Raw genomic sequence first — 14,106 nt, 5'->3', positions numbered from 1 at the left:
CAGGTTTTCCAACCGCTGGCTTAGTGAATGGGCATAGATGATAGCTGGATTTGAATTTCTAAGCATTCTACTCCATGCTACGTGCGCATAGTAGACAATATCAAGGGGACTGCAAAATAACTTTCTTTTGTCCCGTTCAGCTTAATTATACAAGAGTTGTAGGCTAGAACTCAGATCGAGGGTTCAAGGTCCTGATAGGCTAGCGCCACCCCACCATCCATCTTCATCGCCGGAGCTGTTGTGGAATAAACGTACCTAAAGCTCCAACTTCGGAATGCAGAGTAACTCGAGAGAAAGGTGAGGAAAAGAATCTCTAGCGTGCAACTACAAGAGTAGATACTGTAGTACAGACATTTTCGAAGTTGGTAAAGAACATATGCGGGTGGCCGTGGGGGTGGACGTGCCGCATGCAGCTGTAAAGACCAAAAAGAATGGGTCCCACATTGACTTATTCTGTGCGTGGAGGAGTGACGGAGGTAATGCATTCTAGCCGTTCGAATGCAGGAGTTACTGCTTGTAAGGGGGTTTCGTGGACTGACAAGTCAGACTCGTAGCAGAACTTAATGCCACTCTCCAAGTTCCGCAAATAGCCAGAAATGATGACACCCACTTCTTAGAATTCTATACCCATGTCAAACCATCTTTTAATCTTTCTTGGGAAGCCAGTCCTCAGAATTAAAAATGTAAGGGACCAGATCATTCCACGTCTCCAGCACAACAAGAATATGCACTAAACGACTGCACTAGGTTTGAATATTCATTGAGATCTGAGTGGTTATATTTTTATTCACGTTATAGCCCACAGCAACTTCTAGTTTCCTACCAGTGTCATGATTTGTGACACTGTTAATTAATAATTAATAATGTCTGGCAATTGACAAAATCAACCCACTCAACTTCTCTATGATTCTACCGCCAATTCAACGTTTTAATTCGACTGAATAGTGATACCACCACTAACCTTCATTTGTTCTTTCTTGTATAAAGTTCCCACATTGATTTGGCTAGTGATTCATTTCTCTACCATACAGGAGAATTCTCCACCGTGGTTCATAGTGAGACTGACCCAGCGCCGCTGCTACAAGCCGTGTTGCTGAAACTGCTAATATTGAATCAGGAGCTGAGTCAATCTCTTCTCAGCGATTTGTCTTACTATAGACGTTTATCAATTGATTTGCACTGCGCAAGGATTACCCAGTACTAGTGGCACAGAGACAGTTACAAGCGAAAACACGTACATACGCTGGCAGTGTCAGAAGTTTGTGGCGTCGAAGTTTGTGACGCGACAATTCACCAAAAGGACAGGAGAGCCGAGGCCGAAGTCGAGGGAGCGGCGAGTAATTGTCTGTAAAGCAGTCCTGGATTGTGTATGGATTGAACGGACTTCTAAAATCTGCTGAGTGAGTATGGGATGTTTACATGATAGTGTAAAAAGAAGGACGTCTGTGCAACATCACGAGCTCAGTTACTGGTTAAGCAGATCTAGATAACGGTTCCAAATCCAATCACGAACTGCTCCCAATCGGTTTTGATTCAATCCCGTTCCAGCGAATTCTATTTCCCACTGAAGATGCCTGACAACTCCATATACCCACCAGAAAGTCGCTGCTCTGCACTGGAGGACTTTACTGCACTTGGCCAGATCCCGTGTCCCTTTCATGGTGAATACAAGCATGCCATCCTTGCATCACCGAGGACTCATGACAGAGCTTCAATAAATCCGATCTCACATGCCCATGGTGGTCGTACTACAACCCGGTACAAACATTGTTTTTTGTCCTGAAATTTCATGCAGAATATGATGCATTGAAGTTGTGAACTATCCTTGCATTCTTACCAGACCCTTCCCGAGTGTGACTTTGTGCTGCTTGATAAGGTCTTTTCGAGATCAAATAAGTTTTCGTGAACACATTTTGAATTGCTGCTTGAGGGTTTTTAGGATAGTGCGATTAATTTTGCTCCTGATGAACAAAAGTTCATTAAATTAGTGAAAGCAAGTCGAATTAAGACATGCTGGTCATCTTGCAGCGGCAGATCGGGGGCTAAAAGGAAATCAAAGGACTTGAGTGATGAACCTCGGAGCAAGGCAAAGCGCAAATGCAGTTCGAAATATTACGGGGTTCGCCTCAAAAGAGGTCTCGGGAAATACGTCGCTGAGCTTCGCGTCTCAGAATGGAAGGTTGTGGACAAAAAGATCTGGCTCGGCACGTACGAGAAGGAAGAGGGCGCTGCTCGAGCTGTGGACCTCGCAAGAAAGCTTTTGAAGTGCAAGAAGATTAGACCCTTCAACCTGCCATGCGACGAGCTCGACAACCGAGCTATGTCGTTTCAAATGCCACCGAATCTCATTCTTTCGGACGTGAACAACCAGACCATGTACGTGAAGGTAAAAGACTTATTGAAAAGTGAGTGTCGAAACTACGCCGCCAGCTTCGAGTCTTCGGAGCTCAATCCTTCGCACTCCACGGCCTCCGCAGCTGAAGCCCAATATTGTCCCGTCGGCCTCTTCTCGCATGAAGAAGTCGACATGTACTCCGACTCCGAGCTCTCCACCCTGCACACCGTCTCTGATTCCATAGTTACATCGGACCAGCTTTACAGGACCCAGTTGCACTCCAGCAAGGGGAGATTCCAAGCGAGCGGTTCTAACTTAGAGTTTAGCGTTGACGATTGCATAGGTTCATTCACGCCCGAGTGCACGCTCTACGACCAGTCGCTCTACGACTATCCAAGTTCCCTAGCCTTCACCAACACGCCTCAGTATAACTCCGGGCTCCAGCAGGAGCAGCAAAAGCAAACGCTTTTGGGGATAGACAGCAACGGAGTGATCACCCCACCTGCTCTGATGACGATACCGACTTTGATGACGTGCGCGGGGGTTGAAGAATCTCAGGAACCCGACAATACGGCGATTCTTGAGCTCATTCAGCAATCCAATTCTCCCGGTCCCTTCACTCCCCCGATATCAGATTCCTTCCTGTGCTTCATCCCCCCTCCAGGTTTGCACTCTCACCCACCCACTCATCCACCTGCTCAGAGCAGATCGATCACTTGCATTCTAGAAACTGATCTGCTTGCATCGAAGTGCCACTCCTACTGCACCAACTGGAAGATCCCATACACACTGTTCTCTGCAAGGAATCCAAGTTTGTGTGCATCATTCTTGTGATGCCGTTCTGCACTCTTCTCAACTTTCTCATAACAAAAAGTCATGGTTTTTGTTCGATCCGTTTGCTGATGCGATAGTGGTTTCTGCAGATGCGGGAGATGCTCGGCGATGTTTCAGCTTCGATCCTTTCTCTTCTTGATATGAATGTGTCGTGGTGCTTTGGATTGTTGTGGGTTGTATATGGCTAATATGTTTGGGTGTGACAACATACATTTACACCAACATCATAAGGCGTTGAATATGAAGTTTTTTCTGTTTGTAAGTAAACTCGTTCAGCAGCAAGGGAGTTGGGTTTGCTAATCTCTGCACTGGGCAAGGTGAGGATTATTTTGGTTGAGAGTGGATTATGTCCATTCTAAGTTTGCAAAACCTTTTGGGTGTTGCATGCAGTTCTTTAGTTGTTTCAGGTCACCTTGGATTGGATATGAAGGATTTGATCCATGTAATTTAAAGTAGAATAATTGATCAACAAGTGATGTTAGTAGTGTCTTTAATTAACATGTGGTTAGAGTGGTTAACAGATTTATACATATAATGGTGTGATATGTGCATAAATTCATCTCATTGTAGAAATATTTTATTGTAGAAGCTCTATTGAAAGACAATTGTGTCATGATTTTTTTTATTATTACATGTTGTGTAAAAAAAACCTTTATTTCATATATATATATATATATATATATAGATATATATAGATATATAGATATATATAGATATATATATAGATATATATAGATATATATAACTTTGTTATGAGCTTAATAAATTATCAATTTTAATGTTTTTTTTTTATTTTATTTCAATAATTTGTCTTCCTACACAAAAACATGATGCATTTATTTATTAATGACTATTCTACTTAATTTTTTAAGTATATATATATATATATATATATATATATATATGTTTTCTCTTTTTAACGTATTAAATATTAAATAATTTTATTTTATAACAGTATGATGGTTATCAGTATTCACATGTTACAAGAATTAAACTTAATATGTATATATCATTACAATGTTCTTTTAAATTTTTTATTTATAATTTAATGCCATTTTTTTAATAAACCGATTTTTTGAATGAATCTATTTCATCAAATTCTAATTCAATGAGTGATACATCAAAATCAACAATAGAAAAGAAGATTATAAGATTTTGTAGAGAATTAATACTTTTAATAGGATTACTTGGAATCTTTTCAACATCCTTACCAACAATCAAACTCCAACAAAAATAAAAAATAAAAAATGGAATTCAGCACCATGTGTACATTGACTTAATTAGAATTATGTCATATCTTAGGGCATAGTGCCATGGAAGATTCTTAAAGACAGGGGATGACATCATCAAGTTAGAGAGCAGTAGAATATCTGTGTGTATCAAATCCCACTTCTTGACTTTTCTAACCCTAAAGACCAAAAGCCCAATAATAGAATTAGAAACACAATTATTTTTACAAATGTCAAATTACATGTACTCCATATTAAATTTCTATTATACTACCTCCAAAATGATGGCTGCCACTTATTGCCCTTAAATTTCTTCTAACTTCTTTAAGCTTCTCTTCATTATTACTTTATATGTTTCTTTGCAGAATTTTTCTTCATAAATTCCTTCACAACCCATATTCATGGTTTTTTTGCAAGTTATCTTCACAGTTGCTCAAGTTCTTTTTACACTTTTTAAAGATCTTCTTTACACTTTTTAAAGTTTTTCTTCAAAGTTCAAATATATGTATAATTCAATTTACTTCTTTTTTATAATTTTATCAAATGCATTATAGATCATGGTTTTTTGGTTAAAAAAATGTATAATTCTTTTTTATTAGTAGTGCATATAGAAAGCTTTTGTATATAAATCTAATTTGAATGTGAAATATGATTTTAAAAAGAGACTTATGAACATAACTAAATTAATTTGATTTTTAATATAAATCTTGTTATTTAACACATATTTATTTTTTTTTGGTTTTATTTTTGTATAAGATGTCTTGATTTTGTACAGCAATCAATAAAATTACTAGATTGCATCTATATTTATTAATTTAATTGATATGAAAAATATTACAAGAAAGAATATGTTTAGAAAATAAAATTCTTAAGTTCTTATTATAGAAAATCTTTTATTGTGTAAGACAATCTAAATACAAATTTCTTTTGGAATTTTTATTGAAATAATTTTGACTTAAATAAATCTAAAAAAAAACTTCGTAGTATTTTAATTATTTCTATTTTCTTTAAAAATAAAATTTTATTACTACATAATCTTGCTAAACAAATTAGAAAAATACACTACAATCTCTAAAAGATCAATTATGCATAATATATATAAATAGATAATATTGATACCAATTATTCTTATTATGCTATAAAAATATATTATTAAAATCATATATATCATGAATATCAATATTGACATTAGTAAATAAGAAAATGACAAGAATTTGATAGAAGTACGTAAAGTAGGTTAATTTGACAATATCTTTGAAAGTATCTCTTTAGAAGTTATATAAATATAGATATGACTTTAGAAGTACTTGTAGGTAATTAATAGATTAAAAACTTGGCCAACAAATTGGCCAAGTATTATACATGTTGGCAATATGGCACACATGTTGGAAACTTGCCTTACAAATTAGACTCATGTACCTTAAGTTGAGCACATATTAGATGACCTATAAAATGCTGCTACTTAGCTCTTTAGTTAGATAGTATATATGGAAGAAAGAGTAATATCTTTTTTACTCTTATCAATGCCTTCCTTGTTTCTAGCCTAGTTTCAAGAGTCTTTAGTCTTCTTGTAAAATACATATAATTATTTATTTTTTATTTATTTTGACGCAATTTTATTTTATTTTTATTTTTCTTCTTTTAAGTTCTTGTCATTAAAAACATCTAAGAATAATATTCATAAATAACCATATTTTAATAATTTGTGATTTTTTAAATTTATATTTATTTTTTAATTAAATAAATTATTACATATTTTATCTAAAAGTATAATTTTTCAATACTTATATATTTTTATTTTTAGTCATATCTAAATTAGGATCAATGAAGATTTTTATGATCCTAAAAAATCCATTAATTTGATAGAAGACAAAATTAGTGATAGTAATTTGGACTTAAAAATCTACACACTAGTTAATTTTTAAAGCAAATGAATGGTTCAACAAGGAAAAATTGCTACCAAAAAATCAATATTTAGATTAAAGAATGACAAAAACTAACTTCCGAGAGGTTTAGGAGTTTTTTCTTTTAATTAGCAAGTTTGATTTTTTTCAAATTTTATGTGCTTATTAATTGCTTGTGGATTAAAATGCATATGAAATTTGAATTGAGATCAATAGTTTGATTAGTTTTTATTGAAATTTTAAAATAGCTATAAATATTGATCAAGATTTATTTTATATTTTTTTAGGTTTATTCAAAGTTTATTTAAAATCTCTTTAGGATTTAATTAGGATTTGATTAGGATTTTAATAGGATTTATTTAAGATTTGATTAGGATTTTATTAAAGTTTAGTTAGGATTTAGGATTTATTTAAGATTGGATTAGAATTATATTAGAATTTGGCTAGGATTTCATTACGATTTGTTTACTATTGATTTAGGATCTAATTAAGATTGATTTGAAATTTCATTGAGGTTTTATTAAAATTGGTTTAGGATTCGTTTAAGATTTTCATTTTTAATATTTCTTTAATATTTATTTAATATTTATTTAAGAATTATTTATTTTATATATTTTTTAAGGTTCATTTTTAATTTTTTAATGTTTCTTTTGTAATTTTTTAAAGACTTTTTTTGAATTTGATTAAAGATAGATTAACATTGTTAAGATTTAATTAGATTTTTTTTGAGATTCTATTAGAGTTGTTAGGAGTTTCTTATTACAAATTCTATTTTATCTTCTACAACCATGTGCTTGATGCATTTTCAAGCACATGTTACATAATATGACAATGGATGTATGTCACATATCAATTTGAAAGAATCCGTCTTTGTCATATCTTTATGTGTAGCTTAATAGGTCCATAAGACTACTAGTATATATATATATATATATATATATATATATATATATATCTCAATTGATTTGATTTGCAATGGCATTTTTTTTTAATTATTTAAGGATTTTGCTAATCTATTATCTTGTAGATAATACAAGGAAAAAGTTTAATGTTTAATAATATGTTCTTACATGAGGTTCTTAATAACTTGATTGACAAAGTATGTACTTTGATCAAATAGAATTTTCAAAAAAGCATCTAAAGTAAGTGATGATTTATTTGTAAAAAAAGGTTGTTGTAATGATGGTAGAATTGGTGCATAAAGCCTTGGCCTTTATTCATTTGGTCATATAATTTATGGTTACCAATATATAATTATATCCATAGCATATTGTTAATTTGATAAGACTAATGAATCTAAGCTCGACCACCTAAATGGTCAAAGTAGTAGGAAAGAATATAGTAGAACCATTTCTTGATATATAAAATTTATTGTGGATATTTGACATGCATGGAAATACTTGGTATAATGGTATATGTTAATCTGTAGAGTTGGCCATTAATATCTTGTTAAAAATATTTTTTTGGATGGTTGTTTCTGGTCCTTGCTCCTTGCATGTTATATCCTTATATAATTCTTCAATAATATCTTGCTATTAATCTTAACAATCACAAAGTTGTGCGACATTATCTATGTTGCATTTATAAAGGCATTGATTTTTATAAGTATATGATAAGATTTTACAAATGAAGTTACTATAGCACATACCAATGAATCCTTCTAATGTTTGTTTCATTGTGAGATTCATTTTATACACAAAATACCAATCATTATTGATTGTTAAGAATTGAGTAATGGATGTTTGAATATATGAATTATTAAAGGTGATATCAACTTTGGTAGGTTTAATAATGGTTGTATCTTGGAATAAATAGTGAGCAATTATGTGATTTTTTTCTAAAACATGGACTACTTCAAAATCATATTCTAAAAATATCATGATCCATCATACAAAGTAGCTAGTGATTAATGATTGAATTACTAAATATAATAAATTATAGTATTTTATGACCAAATAAAATTTGTTATTTAATAAATAATGGATTTTTTTTAATTACATATATTATAGTAAGTACTTTCCATTTAGTAGTTACATAGTTATATTTTGGATGGTTCAATAATCAACTTGCATAGGCCACTATTTGTTTGACCTTGCTAGTGGAATTTTGAGCAAGCATAACTTTAATTGCAATATTAGATGTATCTATATGAATCTAAAATTATAAAAGCCAATTGAATCTAATAATATTGATATATTGATATATTCATTTTTTACAGCTTCAAAAGCTTATTGCACCTTTGTAGTTCAATGAATTAGATAGTAATAGTTTGTACAACTTAGAGTATCAATAGATGCAATAATATGTGTAAAATATTTGATGTAGATGCAATTGAATTAGGCCATGCTAAAATATTATTATATCTCTTTTTGATCTTGTAATTATTACATATTAAAGATTTTTCTAATTTTAAGTTGATCAAGCAATTTGTCTTTTTTACATACAATATAATCTAATATTATTTCCATAAAGAGTAAAAATATATATTTATTTACATTGAAGCTAACACTATAGATATGGCATGCTTAAAAAATTCTTTGTAAGTAGTAGATGTAATTACTGGCATTATTATATATTGTTCTATCATCAAAAAAGTTCCAAAATAATTTTTTCAAGAAAGGTCAATATATTAATTCTATTATTTATTAAAAAGTAATTGATATTTTTTAGCTTTAAATGGTATTCTTTCAAACTACAAAGGTCTCTATTTTGTTGAAAATATTGCTTTACTCTTACTAGCCTTAGCTATTGTCACTTAATAATATGCTAAAAAATAATCTAAAAAAAAATACATTTTATGTTTCTTGACCTTATCAATTAAAACTAGAAACATTAGATTATTATTGCAAAAACAATTGAAATACTTGTACTTATATTTTTTAACTCAAAAATTGTAACATTGCCTCTAGAATCTTTATCCCTTCCTAGAGATGGTAGCCATAGTAGTTTATATATTAAACAATTTTAATAGTATTGTAAGGTGGATCTACAATTCCAACAACTATTGTCTATGTAAGGCTATTGATTTGATTGAAATGTGTCACAATTGACTTCATTTAGCTATTATATTTATAATTTGTTTAGTATTTGTTTTGTAAGGTGATTATTTGGATTTTAACGATATCATCTATATGATAATGGATGTTCATAATTGCATATGGTACATCAATTTAGATAGTGGTATATTATAGCTAATAATATCACATGTACTTTAAAAGTTTATTTAGAACTATATCTATTATTTTGCATAACAAAAGGACTTACATATAAAATAGTCTTTATGGAAGTGAGGTATATAAATTCTTTTGGAAGTAATTACATAGTACAAAGTCATTGACTTGTGTTTCAAGTTTGACCACTATTTTCTTGAATCATTCTTAAAAGATGTTTATTGATTTGTTTAGATACTGCCTAATCACTTCCATTGCTTGCATTACTTCTTTCTTGCTTTTAAAAGTATGTTTTTAAATCTTTTTTCGATTTCTTTTCATAATATAATAAGGTTTAGTTTCTCAAAATCATGGGCCTATTCAATTGTCATTTCTTCCATTGTTGTAACAAAAATATTTTTGAATTCTATTAGATTAATAAATTGATTGATCTTGGTAATATTTTTGAAATGTTGCAAGTGCTAATCTAGATTATCACTTCTTTAAAATATTGGATATGAAACCATGTGTTAAAACTTGTTATATATTACCACTATTTTTATGATGACTATTCTAATAATCGATGCAATTATAGGCACTTGAATTCATATTGTCGTTAGTTTTGCTAGCAATGTTGATATGGTGACCGTATAAGTTTTTCCTAATAAAATAATATTTTGAAGTAATAATCATACCTCAAGTTTTTAGATCCTTGTATCTATTTTTGTATTTTCAGTATTTATAGAAAAAACTTGGTACTTCATTCATTTTAAGAGATCCTTTGTAAATTTTTTTCCTTCTTTCAAGCTCTCTTCTTATGTATCCAAAGAATCAAGAGGTAATTTGTCTTTATTATCTTCTCCTATCAAGGTGACTTTTTTTGGATCCATTTCTTTAGTACCGGTAATATGTTGGGTTGTACTATATATATATATATATATATATATATATATATGACCATCATACATTGTAGCTAGTATCTCAAATGAAATGAATATCTTAAATATGGTTGCAAAAATATTTTTTCATAAATTGTCATAGTTAGTAGCACATTGTTGAATAGTAATAGTGATGTATTGACATATCCAAGATGTAAACGCTTGATGCTTCCATTTAACACCACCAAATTCACAAGTATCTTAAATCCAATAAATTAGTATTATTTTTATTATTTATTTGAGTATAAAACAATAAATAATTTTATCTAGTTAGAATGCTTGAAAAACTTCATGAACTAACTTAATGTATTTACAATATTAATTGCTAAATATCCAAATTTCAAAAGAAAGAAAAAGATAGAGAAAGAAAGTATATATATATATATATATATATATATATATATGTGTATCATTCCAAAGGTTTTTACAATACCTAAAAGTTTTTTAATCACCACTTATATTCTAATTTTGTGATGGTGCTATGACTATTTACTAGTAATTTCTATTATCACATCTTTATCCAATCTTCTTATTATATTGAAGTCCTTCAATGTTGCAACTTTTATTAAAAATTGCAGACATTATCTATAGCATTGATAAATACAAAAATAGAAATTTATATTTTTGTGATATAAGCAATAGCTTAATATGATAGCTATATAATTTATAAAATATTGAGTCAAAAAAATTATTGATATAACTTCTTTGAATCTAAAAAAATTAATTAAAATTATTAATTATTATATATTTATTGATTTTTTAAATGTATTTAAAAAATTAAAATCTCAAGTATATTGAGTGTTAAAAGGCTTGCATAAGTTATAATAATATAAAATATTTAAATACTATACACTTATATTATTTTCAATATTATCATGTTTACATCTTTTTAAAATAAACCTCAATACTACTATAGAAGATGGTGCATATCATTCCAAAATATTATAAATATAAACCTTGTTTTAAAGATTTATTGAAAAACAATATTCAAAGTAATAGAGATATGTTGATTGTTACTTTATAAGAAGAAGATGAAAAAAGATACTTGATATAAGAATATATTTACATACAATAAGAAAAAAAAATATGAATTTATAAATTGAGAATAAAAAAAATTAGTAATTACTCAAGAATTAACATAGATAATAAAATATCCTACAACTAGAATTATTGCTACTTTGAGTTTAATTGAAGCAACTTTGAGTATCATTGAAAATCCTTTGCAACAATGATAATATTCAATTTTGTTTTATTTTAATAATATGATATAATTAAGCTTTTAAGATATCTTATCTTTTATTTTTTTCATGTAATAATTGTTTCTAATTTAATATGTTAATATAAAATTTTAATATCATTATGAAAAATTAAAATTATAATTCAAATTTATATAAATTTAATTTTTTTTAAGTTATTCATTGAATGAAGATAGTTTTTTATATATTAATTAGAATTCTATTTTTATTTTATTAATTATCTAAATTTTATTATATATATAGTATAAATATTTTATATTTATAAATATTATATTTTTAGATAATAAATTTAATTTATATAATATTATAAAAGCTAAAATAAATGATATTTTTAGAATTAATCTATTTAAATATATTTTAAATATATTTACAAAATTTTATATAAAAAATTATAAAATTATTAAGTATTTTATTTATTATTATAGATTATCAAGCTCTTTAGATATTCTAAGAAGGCCTAAATTTGTGGCTTTATAGTCTAGTGGTTAGGACCTTGAACTTAGAATCCAAAAACCTGAATTTGGATTTCAATGGAGCCTATAAAGATAAGATGATGGAGTTGACAATCTTTCTTAATTGAAGAAGGGTCTTAAGTTGGTGACTATAGTTTAGTATTGAAAATTCCATAATGTGGCTATGGAAACATAGGCTCAAATTATAGCAGTCACACCTATCCAGCCTTTGCTATTTTATACTTTATATTTATCTTAAATATGAATAGAAACTACATTTAAAATATATTATATTTGAACTTTTATTAATAGATGGTCTAAAAATGTTGTTTAAATGGTTTTTGCTTCAATACTCAAGATTCTATAAAAAAAAAATATATATCTATTTTTATCATAGTAACCTATACAAACTATACAATTTTTTATTAATATCTACGTGATTTATTAAAAAATCATGTAAAAAGTAATACATCTTTATTAACTTTAATTTAAATATAAATTATTAATTTATAATTAATCCTTTCAAAATACACCAGATTTTTTTTATTTTTTAAATACATATTTAGCTATAATACTAATACTATTATATTTGCAATTGAAGTTTTACACAAATCTCTCAATATTTTTCTTAGAAAAGGATGAAGCAACTATTCTAACTAAAGATGGTTTCAAGGACATGAACTGAAAGAAGATGCATAAACTTGAAAAATTTGTGTCAAAAGAAAATTGACAAAAAATAAAAATAAAGAAGTGTCTATATTAACAAGAAATTGGAATGGCTATTGCCAAAAGAAAAAGAAACTAAAGACTCTTGAAATTAGACTAGAAACAACAAAGGAGGTGACAAGAGTGAAGAAGACTTCACTCTTATCTTTATATATACTATTTATCTAGGATCTATATAGTGATATTCTATAGGACCTCCAAAAACGTGTTGACTTTGCATGATACATATCTAGACTTACAGGGCAAGTTTCTTATATGAACACCACATAGTGAGCTTATTTCGCAAGCTACCAATATATGTGGCATATTTATAGCTTGTTGACCAAGTTTCTAACCTTTCAATCAACTAAAAATATATGTAAAGTCAAAACATCATCTAAAAAGCTTTTTAGGAAGCTTTTCTAGAAGGTATTATGAAATTAACATACTTTTATTTAATTCTATCTATTCATATGTTGAGGAAGTCTAAGATGTGGAAAATAGTATTTGTCATCAACTGTGATCTTTATTCTCTTCGAAGATAATTGATAGGTCCTCTCTGCCATTAGTAATGTCTGATCCTAGGAGAGAAATACCACCTTATGATTTGATCATTGTTGAAACCTTCATAACTTCATTTAAAAAAAAAATTATAATACCATTAAGAGTTGTGCCTACTTCCAATAAAATCACCAAACATCGAGAGTCTTTTCCTAGGCCATGATACCAAATATATTGTATCTTGCCATCTATTCTAAAAAGAACATGTCATTTTTATAGGCCTTCATTCCTATTACATTATCTTGAAGGTTGTAATAATTGCAATGTCTTGTCTGATAAGTTAGCAAACGATGGCTCTTGAGTTGAAACTATTGACTATTGGTTCTCCATCTCCTTAACACCATAATTATATAAAAAATTATATACAATGATAGAAAATAGAGTGCAATATTTTCTAAATTTTTTTTCTTTTATAGCAAAGACTTATTATTCTTCGTCTTGATTTTGATGGATGTTGTCAATGAAAAGCCTCCACTACCTTTGTTATATTTATAAGATTCTTTATTGGTTCCTATATACATTCACTAATGTCATATCTACTCCAATAGACAAAATATTCTAATTTATTTTAGAGCAGCCTTAAATCTAGAACTTCTTATACTTCAAATTCTTCATTATTATCTATTTCTATAAGAGAAGTTGAAACTTATCTTTTTTTTGGTATATTCACAATCTTGTATGGTTCAAGAAGACACATGTAGAATATAAGATGGACCTTCATTGACTTTGGTAGATGTAATCAA

The 14,106-nt window shown here is 28.8% G+C and overlaps 1 protein-coding gene across 1 annotated transcript; it reads left to right on the top strand.

The window, feature by feature from the left end:
• Positions 1-4: 4 nt before the first annotated feature.
• LOC112289911 (uncharacterized) lies at positions 5-3,976 on the top strand. The gene is made up of 3 exons (XM_024535637.3): positions 5-1,758; positions 2,029-2,999; positions 3,259-3,976. The coding sequence occupies exons 1-3, from the start codon at positions 1,571-1,573 to the stop codon at positions 3,306-3,308; spliced, it is 1,209 nt and encodes a 402-aa protein (XP_024391405.1). The 5' UTR covers positions 5-1,570; the 3' UTR covers positions 3,309-3,976.
• The last annotated feature ends 10,130 nt before the right edge of the window (positions 3,977-14,106 follow it).

Source organism: Physcomitrium patens, chromosome 12 (assembly GCF_059467195.1).
Source record: "Physcomitrium patens ecotype Gransden chromosome 12, ASM5946719v1, whole genome shotgun sequence".
Lineage (NCBI taxonomy): Eukaryota > Viridiplantae > Streptophyta > Bryopsida > Funariales > Funariaceae > Physcomitrium > Physcomitrium patens.
This window is presented reverse-complemented; position numbering and strand designations above follow the sequence as displayed.